At 41.9% G+C, this 15,238-nt stretch overlaps 1 protein-coding gene across 2 annotated transcripts in view; it reads left to right on the plus strand.

The window, feature by feature from the left end:
• arb2a (ARB2 cotranscriptional regulator A) overlaps positions 1 to 15,238 on the plus strand; it is a 165,208-nt gene that overhangs the window by 17,961 nt on the left and 132,009 nt on the right. The window contains exons 5-6 of one of the 2 annotated variants that reach the window (XM_085294105.1): positions 386 to 451; positions 1,790 to 1,981. In XM_085294105.1, the coding sequence (XP_085150231.1) occupies positions 386 to 451; positions 1,790 to 1,981 (258 nt within the window). The remainder of the gene's footprint in view (positions 1 to 385; positions 452 to 1,789; positions 1,982 to 15,238) is intronic. The other variant, XM_085294106.1, reaches the window with a different exon arrangement.

Consider the following 15,238-nt stretch of genomic DNA (forward strand, 5'->3'; position numbering starts at 1 on the left):
ATAACTTACATCAGCCCTTCGCTTGTACAGGAGATTTCCTCTCCTGGCACTTACAACCGCAACACTCTCACTACACTGTGATTCGCACACACGTACACACACTGCACATAGTACAATCCAGACCCTTTCAAGTTGCTCGTGCTCACACACACACACACACACACACACAGACCAGAGGGCAAACGAGGGCTGTGAATAGTATTTTTTATTCTGTTTGTAAGCTTGACAGTGGGTGCTATTACTTGCTCACACATGCACACAGTTTAGTTGACTTTTGTGGGATGGATTTGTATCAACAGCAATATAAAATTATTAATTGCTTTAAGACTGTATTATCAGTGTAACGTCTCACTGTGTGTTTTCTGTGTCTTTTTTTCCTCTGCAGATCATCACTCAGTATGTTTATGAGCTGTTGGAGAAAAAGTGCAACATGACTAAAGAAATCCTGCCAGTAAGTACCCATACTGAAAGGAGGCATTTTCTTCTTTGATTTATGCCATCGAAGATTAAAGGGAGTATTAAATATTAAAATGGACGTAAATGCTTAGGCTTCAGAGTGTGATTATGATATTGAGTGTTCTGTTTAAAAAACTAAAGAAAAGGGGATTGTGAGGAGTCAGCTCTCCCAATTCATTCTTTGTCTTTCTTTTTCTATCTCACTCAGTTTCTCTCTTACTCCCTGTCTTTCTTACCCTCCTCCTCTGCCCACATCCTTTGTGCAAAAGTGTCTCCTCAACAAATTAACTGTATTGTGACGTTTCATTTCAAAGGCACAGAGGCGCAGCATGCTGATGCTTAATCTGTTTTGCATTCAATTGCGCTGAAGGGGACTTTCTCTTCTGCCATCGTGGAGTTATTCTTTGCCCAGCTCATCCAGGCTCAGAACGCACACTTAATTCCTTTTATTTGTTGTTGGAAGCATGTTTGTCTCTTTTTTCCCCCCCTTTACCTCGCCATTCCTGCTCTTTTTTTCTGTGTATAAAAGTAGTGATCATTTTTCAGTGCGCGTTTATGGGGATGTTAGGCAGCGCCAGTGTTTAGAAACATGCCAAAGTTAGCTCCAGCACTAACAGTGTCCATAAATCACCTAGCCAGAGTCAGCGCCTTTCATTAGCCCCCATACACTTTTACTGGTTTATCTGCCTGGCCTATTTATCTCATTATTCCCCTGAAAAATTGCTCTGTTATGCTTTTCTGCTGCCCACCCGCCCACACGTATGCGGCGTGTGTGTGTGTTGGTGGTGGGTCCGTCCACCTGCATGGCATTGAACTTGTGACCGCAGATTTTAAGAAGATTAACCGAAGCCAAGTATAGGGAGAAGGAATGAGGGCGCACAAGAGAATAAAGGGTAAGATTTTCTCCCCCACTTGGCTCCCTTTGTCTGTTTGGATTAAGTTCTTGCAGCTGCCACCCATGGCTTTTATGGACAGTGTTTGTCTCCTTAGCGGTTATTCTAGGCATACTTGGGAAGGATGCAAAGAAGCACTGGATGTGGAGCACAACGGCACACACTTTCTCTCTCTCTCTGTTTTACTCTCTGTTATAAGGACTGTTATCTGAGTGGTTAATGTATCGATGCATGTGAGCTTTTTTAGAGTACACACAAGAGAACTCATGCACTTTACATATGGAAAATATCTTTTTTTTTTCAGGTGTTTTTTTTCCTCTAAAGCAATAGAATTCAGAGATGTACATATAAAATCACAACAAGACTGTTTTAAAGCATTGTATTTGAAATGAATTACATTTCGCTGACACGTGGTAACCCGTATTTTTCTGGACGTTCAGGTGGATGCCACAGAAGATGAACCCACCGGTTTTATCTACCTCAGCCCAGATGCCTTATCCAACCCATCTAAGCTGCTGGTGCTGATTCAGGGCAGTGGTGTGGTGCGGGCTGGTCAGTGGGCCCGTAGGCTAATCATCAACCAGGACTTGAACTCAGGGACACAGATCCCCTTCATTGAAAGAGCCATGCAGGTAGAGGTCACAACAAAGAATTTCAAGCTATTTTATTATCTGTTGAACGAATGTTCTGGTCTGTGACCTGTTTCTTTTTTCTTTTTCCCCCTTATTTTGCAAAACTGGGAGTCAGCTTTGGTTTGGTGGTTTTTGTAGGACTTGTACGATTTTGGTGTGATGGGTGCAGCACACAGTTTATTTGAAACACAGGCCTGAATGTTTGGGGCTGTTGAGCAGTTGTGGCAAAGTTAGACTCAGTGTGGAATCATATTTTAGATGTTATGTACTTCACTCGGTGTTGGAATGGGATTGCAGGCATGCTTTTTGGTTTATTAGTTTAGACTCTTGATTTACTGTATCGACTCACTTCAGTTTAACTTCATTGTACAGCTTACGCAAGCGTAGGAAAAGAAAACAAAACTTCGCCCTGGGGTCATAAGAGAAATTATGATGCTGAACACTTTGAACATTTCACATTTCATATGATCACAGAGGCAAATAATGAGCAGGCATACAGTCACAGGTGCAAACTCCTACCATCAAATGATATCACGCACTGAATTTTGGCTTCATTTGTATTGTTAATAAACCGAAAGACTTTCTTCACTTTTCCTTTTCACAGAATTCTTGTGTAGCGTTCATGTGTTCATGGATGACTGAGATGCGAGAGGGAACAATGTAGAGTTTCTAGCCTTTTAGTTTTACAGGTGCACATAAAAACTGGAGGTTACGCCAAGTGCTTGCTTGTAGGGGGTCATCTGATTGTTGAGGTTTTCACTATTATTTTGGGGGTTTTGCCTTACAATTTAAAGTGCCTGAGGTGACTGTTGTGATTTAGTGCTATACAAATAAAATGGAATTAAATTGAATTTCTAGAAACCTAATGGTGGATGCTGGGGGGACTGGTTGAAACAGCAGACAGCGATGCAAGGGAACAGCAGCACTTATTCGAGAGGGAGAGATGGTAAAAATCAGCAGCTTAAACAGACTGCCAAATTGGGAATGCGTGTTTGATATATAATGTGAAAAGAGTGAGGCATGTTATTGTGTGCATGCCTAAACCAGCTCACAGGCTGCTTCACAAATGTATGTGTCAGCAACCAAAAGGTACCTCTTTCTGTCTAATTATTTTCACCCGCTTCTCTATCCTCACTACCACTTCATGTATAATGACCTACTCTTCCAGATGACACAGACTAGATTCTTTCTCCCGCCTTCCTTCGTTTTGCCCATCTGATTAACATAAAAACGCTGCTGTGTAAATCCCTCTCCTATTGTGCACAACAACTGGAGAAGTTAGAGTAGCGCATGTGTGTCCATGTGCGCTAACGGATGAATCAGGTACCCCTAGACTGTCTAATACAGTTACCCCGGCTGGTGTTACAGTTGGAGAAGGCAGGGTTGTGCTGTGGAGAGCCAAAGTGACAGCTTCAATATAGAGAACATGGTGTGTGTGTGGTGCGAGTGTTGCCCATTCATCATAGTAAACAAGAAATCGTGTTCTTGCACCCTGACAAATCATCATCCAGACATTTACTGCACAAGGGCCTTGTACTGTGAGCGCACTGGAGAAAAAGCCACACACATTTACAGTCAATTCATGCTGCTGGCATCCATTATGGACATGTTTGTACTATATTATGTTATACCACACAGTGTCTCTCGATGTCTTATGTACCGGAGTTACAGCTACTGTACCATCTTCAAAAAAGACTCACTTTATCGCGATTTTGGTGTCAACTTTACAAATTTGATAAGATTTGTCATTTCCCTTTTTGGTCTTACAGTATGTACTGTATGATTTTATTTTAGATTTTACTTTATATTTATTGTAAGAGTTTTGCATGAAAGCACGTACTGAGGTGAGAGGAAAAATTAAAAAGGGATATGAATTGAAATGTTTTTTTTTCTGCCTCCAGCACAGAAGGAGAAACTCCGTAGCTACCCTACACTACCAGCCAACGTTATAAAAAGGCACCCACGTTTATTTAATAATACGTAGTGGTATCAATATTTCTTTGAGCATACACAGGCCATATTATATCAGGTATTTGACATGTAATTGTATGATGTTATTACTCCCCTTTTATGCGCTTCCCCTTAAACATTTTATCTGGCTAGCTCACATACCTGTGCAAACTACTAATTCATCATAATGACAGATGAATCCCATCTTACTCTTTAAAGATACAGCCTTTCCCCAGTAAACCAGCACAAAGACAAACACTCACAGCGACATGACATGAGTAATACGTTATTTTAAATTTATCTTCTGTGTCAGTATTTATAATGAATGCCTAATTGGTCGGCCAAGGGGACTTCTTAATCCAAACATGTGGGAAGAGAGGTACAGCAAAAATTGTGATGACTAGGTGAGATCTGAAACCTGACAAGTAGCCCCTATCCCTCCCTGGGCAAAAGAGATGACTGTTTGTGAAGTTGTTGCTACATGTGTTTATGTTGGGTTGCAGTCCAAATCTTTCCTTACTACATCTGCTTCTATGTTATTTGTCAGCAGTTTAATCTGTGGCTATCAAATGTTGCTCTGTCTACCTACCGGATATGTTCTGCTGCTAAACACAATGCTCCTGACTTGTCAGAAGTCATTTTGGAAAATTAAGGAATTATGTTGATTGACTGATTGATTTTGACAAAACAATCAAAGAAAATAGCATATATATCCACTTAATTAAAGTCATTTAATTGAAAATGAGCTGTGTGAAAGTAACCAACCCATCATCAGGAGTGCAGACCTAAAAAAAAATAGGTGTCTGGACTTAAACTGTTCATTAGAATAGGCTTATTCTGTGTGACTGTGTGAAAGCAACACACATGCCATTATTTTATTTATAACTTTGTTAAGTGTGGTTTTGGGTCAGAATGTCACATTTTCTCAGTATAATTTTTAATTATGTTTAGATTAGGGTCCGTTTTGTGGGAACAATCTGTTGTCTCGAGTGTAGCTCATGTGATGTTACTCATGGGAAACTGATTGGAAATTCAAAGCCTGCAGCAAAGGGTCAACTAGAGTGCATTCAAGGAAATCTGGGGGAGCTTGTGGCTTGGCAAAACACAGAATCACTACTCACACGCACATACGGATAAAACTGTTAATTCACAGCGCTGTTGTAATGTGTGTGGATGTAGTGCGAGCACACTCTGGAATTCTTCGCCATGTTCCTCAGAAGCTCGAGTCAGCTTTTCCTCTCTTCCGATGGGATCACCTCTGCCAATCAGGCGATTGTAGGAAAAATTGCTGATTGGGCTAGTTAATCAGCCCCTTCACGCAACACACACGCATACACACATGCACACACAATCACATTGTTGGGTGAATCTCAGGGCAGTCTGTCTCTTACGCCGCAATTTACTTCCCATCACCTGTCTCTTTCTCCCATATTCATCCCATGTCTTGTTCACGCTGCTGTATGATGGTGACACATTAATAACCTGGCAAAAACATATACATTAAATACAAGTCACATAGACACGTGCACACAGAGAAAGCACACATACATAGACGCAAACACATCACACTTGGATGCAGGGTATACTCGGGACTATTTGGCGCAGTGCACATTAATGCTGGGTTGAGGGAAAATTTTTGTGCCATCTGTGTAGGCCTCATGCATGTTGTCTTTATGTGCATGTGTGCACATCTAAGTGATGCTATTCCCAAAGTGTAGAAGTAAAATGACAGGTGAGAGGAGAAGGAGAAAAGGTTGCTCCAGCAACAAACACAAAGTGGTGGAAGAGGTGGAAAAGAGGAATCTGAGAAAAAGCCGAGTTGATGGGGTGTGGGGTGCAGAAAGGGAAACAGGTTATGATTGGTTGGAAGAGGGCAGAAGTGGAAAGAAGGAGAGGAGTGTGGAAAGGATTGATGCAGAAAGAGAGAAATAAGAGGAGGACGAGGGAGTGACTGCAAATGGGTTGGGACTGGCAGAGGAGAGACGGGAGTATAGAGAGAGAGTAGGCAGAAGGCAGGCATCTGACAGCTCCACTACGGGGAGAGGGCCTCTTAATGACAGCTTATTCCTTCATGATTTCAATTCCTGACAGTCGACAGGTCTGCTTGTTGCATCATGGCAGCTGTATCATTACCTTCTGGCCCTGTCAATGCTCTGCATCCTGAGACTGAGATGGTGGAGGTGTAGGGTGCGTGCCATGGGGTTTGGAGGGGATGAGGAGGTGGGAAAGAGAGTTTAGACTGTGAGGTTACAGTCGGAATATTTGAGGGAGGAGGGATATTGAATATTGAAAGGTGGGATCATAAGTTATATGGTAGGTGTTGGAGTTAGGAGTAGGACTTTCAACTAATTTGCATCCATATAAAAACAATGTACATGAATCCTGTTTTGAGGTTGTAGCTGTTTGGTATTGTACGATCAAGATGCAGCAAAGTTGATCCTTTTATTTTACATCGCTTCCTAACTTTTTTTCTCCCTCATCCTTTTTATTCAGCTGCCTTTTTTTGCATTTTGCATTTTGCCGGTGATACTAGTTGCTACCAGTAGAGAAATTTTCTTCTAAAATTTTCTGTATTCTGCTGCGGTCCTGCAAAACCTAATTTCCTTTTTAGTATTTCTGAATGCTTGTAACTTTTGTCAGCCACCGAGTTTCAATTTACGTTTTTGTCAGATTGTCAGAAGTCTTCAGCATGAGAAAATAGTTTATGAATTTAAACTCCTTCTCATTGCTTTTTAGATCATTTACATATGAATTAATACATTTACAATACCAAGTCTCTCAACCCTCCAGTTTGTTAGCATGTGCGCACACAGCTCCACACGAACCACGAGCGTTATGCAAGGTCTTCACGAACGACTCAATTTAATTTGAAAGTTGCTCATACAAAACGGATCTATAGCCGCTGTCGCCCCCCCTTCCTTGTCTCCATCTCACTCTTGCTCGCTCACTAACTCTCTTGATAGTGAGTCAGGCCCGACACTGGAGATTCTCTGGAAAGAAAGAGGGGGTGTGGTGTTTTCGAAAGTGTGTCAAAAGCCTAGGGGTTTGTATCTGCCCAGAATTTCAATGGGAGGCTGAAAGGGGGCAGCGAAGGCAGACACACTCAAACACAGGAATCCTCTTCTAATTTCTGTCATGACCCCCCCCCCCCCCCCCCTCTTTTTTTCTTTTTTTTTTTTGCTGGATGATGTCTTCTTCAGAATTGGCTGCGCACTCTCACACTCTATCATCTGTCTGGCTTGTGTCATGGCCTCATGTGTTAAGAGGATATCTCTCTGTCTCTTGTCTCTGCAGTCACCATTCTTCTTCCTCCTCTCTCATTAGTTCTTCTAATTCCCCCTAAGCTGTGAGTTAACTTGTTTGTGTGTGTGTAGCTCAGTGATAACATTGTATGTATAGTGTGTGCACAGTCTATCTTGGGGCATCAAGTGGTTACAGAGGCCAGACAGGTATCTATCCAGCTAGCCAGCCTTAGCCAGAGGACAGTTTGTGTGTGTGTGAGGTCAAAAGATGCTCCGCCTTGCTGTGGCCTTGTAATAGTTGCCCTGCAAGCAACACACACACACACACACACACACACACACACACACACACACACACACACACACACACACACACACACACACACACACACACCTCCAGGTGGGAAGGTCCCAGCGCATCCCGCAGCTCAGATCAATGCACTTGACACCTTCAAAGGCGGGTGTGGGGCCTGGACTTGCTCTGGGGTTAAACCTCTTTTAAATAGCCTCCCGCGGGAAGGCAGCTGTCAATAACCCACCATAATTACCGGGGCCTGGCCCGCCAAGGGCTCGGCTGCACGGGCCAAATTAAAAATTGATCAGAGGGAGAGAAAACATTATTTTGTGGTGGTATTCCCTGTCCTAACAGCACTGCTGCTGCCGTATGAGAAATTTCATCAATTGACGTCCAAGCTAGATATCTAGAGACCTATTTATCTATCTATCTGCTCCCCCTTTCGTCCAGATGAACAATGGAGCGGTGTCCCTGTTGTAAAAAAAAATAAAATTATTTGCATATTAAGTGCCTTGTAGTGTGCATGTATGTGTGTGTGAATTGCATGCGAGTGTGTGTTTGTGTACGGTGGATGAGCACGCAGCTGATTGTTATGTGCTCCAGGTAATCGTACATCATCCTGTATCTGTGTAGTGTGTGCACACCTTGTAGCAGTATATTGATTGTGGTCTCATTGAGTTTCTCTTGGCGGGGAGCCTATATTTGTTAGTCAGAGAATGATACAAAGAAGATATGTTCATCCTCGGGCTTCCTCTAGGAAAACACACCCACCGTTGTTTCACAAGACATTGATGAATGAGAATGACAGTTTACAGTGGGTTTAAGGTCATTTATAAACATGCACCACAGGTAAAAGATCATATCAATGTTTTGTTTGAATCATTAGCGTAGAACATGCTCTTTGGGTTGTATTAAGATGTGAGAAACCCTTCTTAAAATACATTTTCATGTGGGAGTTACTATTTTCTAGAACTGGCATTGGTAATTTGCACCCAAAGTAAATCTGCTAAATAGCTCGTTCACACACGTGTGTGACATTATGACATTTAACTTTTGGGCTAAGAGCAAGAATTCAAGGAACAACTGTAAATGTTTTGGACTTAATAAGTGTTGATTGGCCTCTATAAACACAGGAAGTGTTAATTTAAACACTTTCAGCGTTAAAGTAAATTAACTGTGGTAATTTTACTGTGCAGAGATCACTTATTTTGTATTTAGTACCTCAGGATTTGCACACATAGCACATGCAAATTGTATTAGAGGATTTCTCGTCTAAGCATAATCCAATTTGAATAGTGTGACTTTAAACCTAGCACTTTAGATCAGTCATTGTGAGAGCTGCAAAACCCCCCCGTGCCATAAAAGCCGGGGCAGGGATCTGTCAGGATTGTGTCCACTTTCTGTTGCTTCCCTTTAAATTAAAAGAAATGTAATTATTCCACAATAAGTTGAACTCAAAGAAATGCTGCTAATAGATATGATGAAATTCTTAGCTTTAAGGCATGTGTTGTGCTGCAATGTTGTCTTTTGCAAACAGAGCAATTTCAGCAGAAACTGAATATGTACAGATGTTAGATATAAACCGAAGAAATCCCTAACTTGGATGAGAGCGTTATTCATAAAGGCACTCTCATGTTGCCGAGGTTCTCTTATGGTATGAGCTTAGAAAGAAAAAGAAAGAAATGCGAAAGAAATTGTTATCAAATTGTAAACATTATTTGTAGGTATTCATTAAGCTATGTTTGATAGTTGACAATTTTTTTTCTCTTGAAATTAAATTATATTATCAAAAAGGCTTTGTCTCAGTGTGTACGTGCATGATTGAGTGTGTTTATGTCTGTGTGTGCGTGAGGTGGGTAGTAGGTCATTTGCAGCTTCAGGCTGTGTATGTGTGTCCCAGTGGGAAGGTCTTGTTTAGTCTCTCTTCCAGAGGCCCCCAGGCAGTGTGTGGTGGATACCTCTTCACTCTCTCACAGGGAACACTCTTCTACTGCCAGTGCAAACATATTCCCGTACTCTGGAAGTCACAAACGCACCGAAAAATTCTCCACATTCACAGCTGGACCGTAGCACCTTTTTTAAAATCCATATGCGGTTGTATCAATTTATATTGCATGTACTCATCCATGTACACATACATACATTTAAAGGCTGTTTCACTCTCTTGTTTATTTTACCTTAGGTTTGCAGAGGTTAAACGTGCTCAGCGGTGTACTTTAAAGGCAGAAATCGAGCTTTGAGAGGAGCCAGTGTTGTGCTCGTAGCTCTCACTACGCCGCACACACCTACAGAACACTCAAACAATCATAAAAACACATATTCAGACTGAGATTCAGGCTCACTGAGAATCTCTCGGAATCAAAGCTGAAACTTGCTCTAAGCTCACAAGTGCCTGTGTCATACTCCTCGACAGTCGGCACCATATTTTGATCAATGAAGGCAAACTTAGTGTTTAAGTAGGGGTTTCCAGGGTCCGGTGGGGTACTTGAGGGCTAGAGGCAAAGTCTTTTTGTTTCTAGTTATTGCTGACTCTGTGGTTAGAAATAAAGTAGATACTGCAGGAGGGCTTTTGTAGATTGTTGCGAGTGGTGAGAAATATCTTTTGTTGAGTTGCTTTTTTAAAATGTATTTTTCTACGTTTACGTTTTTATCACATTTTGTCTTTTGATAATCGTAGACTAGAGAGACAGAAAAAAGAGCATGCAGAAAATGGTTCAGCTAGTTGCGAACTGGTACATGCACCACTTAATTATCTGCTGTCCCTTTAGTTGAACGTTACAATAAACACAGAGTGTCGTGCATTATATCTACCAGTTTTCCCCCCAATATTTATGTAAGAGTGCGGTTTTATCTTTGCTTAGCTGTGTGTGTGTTAATGTCGTGCAGCTGCCTGCGTTTGCCTGATGCTGGACTGAGACTGATATTTTCCTACATGTGAAATGTGCATTTCAGTACATCAGATCATGGCAGTAATGGTGTCTGAGTGTTTCAAGAGATATGTGCTAAAGAAGAAAGACAGGCAATGACGAGATACGGCAACAGCGATCAGATTTGTCTGCAGCTCTTTTGCCTTCTGCAGCTCAGTGGGTTAGTGGAGGACAGCTGTTTTTGCCATGTCTCTGGTCCTCATACTTAGTGAATCAACATGTATCATGGCATTAAAATGTACAAAATACATGCATAAGGAATCACGTGTTTGTAGTTATCCATATCACTTTTGGAATTAGTCAGAGACACATTTGATCTGGTTTGAAAATGCAGTGCATTTTCATTCATAAAAGCGCTACAGAGACTGAGAGCAATACAGACACGCGAGCATCACCAGCAGACTGCTCACATTGTAGCTTACTTTTCAAAATGCGTTGTCAGCTTGCTCAAGGATAAGAAACGAGCTAGATGGGATATTTACTGTCACTTTCTATATAACCATTATGCAAGAAACTGACATGTGTGGCAGTCTGTTTTTTGAAAAGCAAAGATAAGTCAAATTTCACTATAAATACTGAAGTGGCGTGTCAAAGTCAGGTGAGATGATCTAGGTACTTCAGATTTAATCGGGTTTTCAATTACGAGAGTCTTGTTAATGTCAGGTGTGAGGCACTCATCTCTGTATGAAAGTTCCTCTTTGGCTTTCTGTTATGTGTAATGCTACAAAATGGTGAGATCATGATCTGAATTTGAGCGCACAACAACACGCAACACATGTTTCAGTTTGTTAGAATTTGTTCCTTGCTTTACGGTGGAACTTGTCAACATTTTCATCTGAATTGGCACCAACTTGTGTGTTTGGTCTGGCCCCCTCCCCTTTATCTAGTATTATGGTCCTCGTAGTAGGTGTTATTATCCCACCGTATGTTGACAGCCTATCTCTTAACCCTCTTAGGAGCACACTATGGTACGCTTGGCTGACTTGTTTGCACTAATGTCAAGTTTTAGCGGTTAGCAGGCGGTTACCATATGCTACTGTGCTGCTGTCGCCCCCGATGTCAGTCAAACGAATGTCAACCTAAGCTCACAACACAGTACACAACAGCATGCACTCAGAAACACAGTGACAGAGTACACACACACACGCACACACACACACAGACACACGCACACACACACACACACACACACACACACACACACACACACACACACACACACACACAAAGTCATACACACATATACCCATACTGTAGGCAAGTCAAATGCAGACATTGAAAAAGGAATAAAAGACCACATCCTGTTGGGATGCTATGAGAGGACAGTGTAGCTTGTTTCCAGGAAAACCCTGGTGTCTTGCTCTTTATCAGCTGACTGAAGGAAACAAAAGCATCTGCAGTGATCCTTACTTGTAAACACAGATCCATATTACACACAAGTAAGCATTAGATACACTCTTGGTTTAAAGTCTAAAAATGTATCATTTTGTTAGAGAGAGTTGTTTGGACTAATCTGAAATCCTCTAATGTGTGCACTAGGTGATATGTAGTGCCAACTCTGTTTTTAGCTGCACAAGTCTGCATCTTTTAGGCACAGTTTTTGTAGCCAGTGATTGATATACAGGATTGTGCAAAAGTCTTGAGCCATCCCTCATTTTTTTCAAAATCTGCTTTATATGCTTTCAAGCAGCCAGACTTTCTTATTTTTTTAAAGAGGCTTGAGCAATAGTTCTCCAGCTTTTGGTTTTTCTATGGACATTTTGGAATTCTAGGATTTTTTTGTGTGTTTGTGTATGTATTTTACCAGTTAGCACTGAGCTATGACTCCAGAGATGAACCAGTGTTGCATCTACAGAAAAACACTTTATTGCGATCGTGGCTCAAGAGTTGGGAGTTCGCCTTGTAATCGGATAGGTTGCCGGTTCGAGACCCAGCTTGGACAGTCTCGGTCGTTGTGTCCTTGGGCAAGACACTTCACCCATTGCCTACTGGTGGTGGTCAGAGGGCCCGGTGGCGCCAGTGTCCGGCAGCCTCGCCTCTGTCAGTGCGCCCCAGGGTGGCTGTGGCTACAATGTAGCTTGCCATCACCAGTGTGTGAATGTGTGTGTGAATGGGTGGATGACTGGATATCAGAATCAGAATACTTTATTGATCCCTGGGGGAAATTATTTTTTGTTACAGTGCTCCATTTTAAACCAACATTAAGACAAGACAGACAATACGCTAACTAAGAATAGTACAATATATACATATATATACATACATACATAAGTCACTTATAAATAAATAGTTGAAAAAGAAACATGTGTAGCTGTAGCAGCAAACAGTGTGTTAAGTGTAAAGCGCTTTGGGGTCCTTAGGGACTAGTAAAGCGCTATATAAATACAGGCCATTTACCATTTACCATTTGCTGGCAGTCTGTTGCAAAAATGAATTTTTCCCGGATTTCTTTAGTTGAATCTAAAAAATGCTGCCAAAAATAACACAGCTTGACTTTTACACCAACAAGATGATTCCAGATACCTATTAGCTGAAAGCTTGGCTTATCATGGCATGGTGTGCAGTGTGTCCATAAAACAATTGAGGAAAATTGACAAGTGGATTAAAGAAGAAGTGACAAGCATCCAAAAATCCAAATTGTTTATGGTATATAGTATATGTGGAGAGGAGGGAAGTCCAACAGTGAGTGTCTATAATCATCTTTAAAGAACTATTCCAGAAGACTACTTAAATAAATTACAAGGAAGCTTGTCTAAGAGAGTTTAGGCTGTGTTGAAGAATAGAGGTTGTCATGCTAAAATCTTTTCCTTATGCACTTTCTATTTGTTTGCACCTTTCACTAAACCACTGCATCTATTTCTGCATCTATCCACTGTGTGTTAAGTGCCACTGATGTCTCCACCTAAACTCAGATCTGCTGTAAGGGACCAGACTATGAAACAGAAATATTTAGTCTCGAGGACAGCTGCCTCCTGCTCGCAACTTGAACTTCAGGCATTATTGAAAGTGTACCTTCCCCGGTTGTTCAGCAATCCCTTCTTGCTTCCTCTCCCATCTGTCCAAGTTAGATGTTGGTGGCAGTTTTCTAATGTTAACAGAGTTGTGTTTTGCTCAGTGTTCAGAGTAGCAACAGCCCTGCAGCTCTCTGTTCATATTGACCTTCTTCACACTCGCCCTTTCTCTCTCCCTCATGAGTTTTCCTCCCTCTTTCATTTCTTTCTTTGCTTTCTAAGGTTCTTATTTCCTGGTCACCTCTCGGGCTGCCTATGTGGCTGTTTAATCCAAACTGCAAAAAGTAGCCTTTGGAGTCAGTCTCTTTGGCCTTTGACAGATCAGGATGGCAGTGTGAGACCATGGAGGATTGGGCTGTTTCTGCATTCAGCTTGGTGTTCCACTCTCGTTTCCTGCATCTGCCTTCTCTCGCCGTCTCCCTGCTCCTCCATTTTTCTTGCTTGCTGTCTAACTTAAAACATTTGTTAAACTGCTGAGCACCAGCAACGATGGACAGTGATAAAGAAATAACATTATAGTAACAGTAACATGACATGGTGCTGTACAACCCCAGGGAATGACAAGAGAAAAAGGCGCCATAATCCATTTTAATTTGACTGATATCATTGTACTGGGGGAGAGAAAGAGCAAGCGAGTGAGAAGCAGTTATTAGCAGAGCGGAGAGCGAGAGAGTGATTAGCAGAGTGAGGGAGACAGGGATGGAGCAAAGGGGGGAGAGGGAGAGAAGTGAGATGTCTCAGGCCAGAGACTGCACTCTAGCTGACTGCAGTGTCTTGTGGTGACCTAGTTGCAACCTCTTTGAAGTCCACAGGCTGATCACGCTCTATAGGCTGCAGAGGAGATCTCCTGCACACGGCTTTATTAGACCGGGATAGAAAAAAAGAGCAAGAGGTGATTTAAATTCCCGGGATCCTGAGGTTGCTCTAAACCTCTTTAACCCCAGATATATATACACATGTCTTGGTTATGCATGCTCTATTGTACTTGTGTTATCTGTCATTTCATGTTTTAGAATATGCCTTTGGCTCTGACTGTTAAGTAGAGCCTGACCAATGCTGTTCAAGCCTTTACCTATTTTTAGGGTGTGGAAAAAATGATGTTGCACATGTTGCCAATTGTTTCTATTCATATACAGTAAATACCTACAGTGTGTTCATTATAGTGAAAAGGGTCAAATTAAGGGGTCATTGTTTTTAACTTTCCAGCAATATTGTCCTGCTACGTGTTGCAGAAAGAGATGAATATTTTTGCTACAGTGGAGTCGGAGCTTCTCTGGTGGACAAACTAGCCAATAATCTCTATATGTGATGACCTATTTTATGAAGAAATATCGTCTCATATTGGATTACATGTGTCAGTGATAGGTCAGTATAAACAGATGTGTGCTTCTGGACAGTCTGAAGTTCTGTGCTGTGTGTCTCCGTGTGCGTGTGTCTATGTGCATGCATAGCAGATACTCCTGCTCTCTGGAAAGTGTAGCTGTAATTTCAGGCCAAATGCAGCCGTTATCCTTTAGCCCACCACATTAGGAGACAGTGGTGCATTGTCAGGAGAGCTGACCTAGAATAGTCCAATCACTCTACATTCAGCCCCCTGCTTGCCCTCTCCTGTGATCACCACGCTGCCAGTGCTGCAGTCTATACTATGTGTGTATGTACTGTATGTGTGTGAGTGTGTGTGACCCAATTCAGTCACTGGTGTTGCCAGGCTTGCCCCCGGTGAGGGCATGGATGTTAGGGCACAAAACCTTCAGATGTGTGTTCTGTTCAGTCAGAGCTGTGGATTTCTTATGTTGTCATCTGTGGTTGTAGAAATGAGGCAAAACTAATGC

This window comes from Mchenga conophoros, linkage group LG12, assembly GCF_057382185.1.
Source record: "Mchenga conophoros isolate Kocher_MC1m ecotype Shallow Benthic linkage group LG12, M_conophoros_male_GT1.1, whole genome shotgun sequence".
In the NCBI taxonomy this organism is placed as follows: domain Eukaryota; kingdom Metazoa; phylum Chordata; class Actinopteri; order Cichliformes; family Cichlidae; genus Mchenga; species Mchenga conophoros.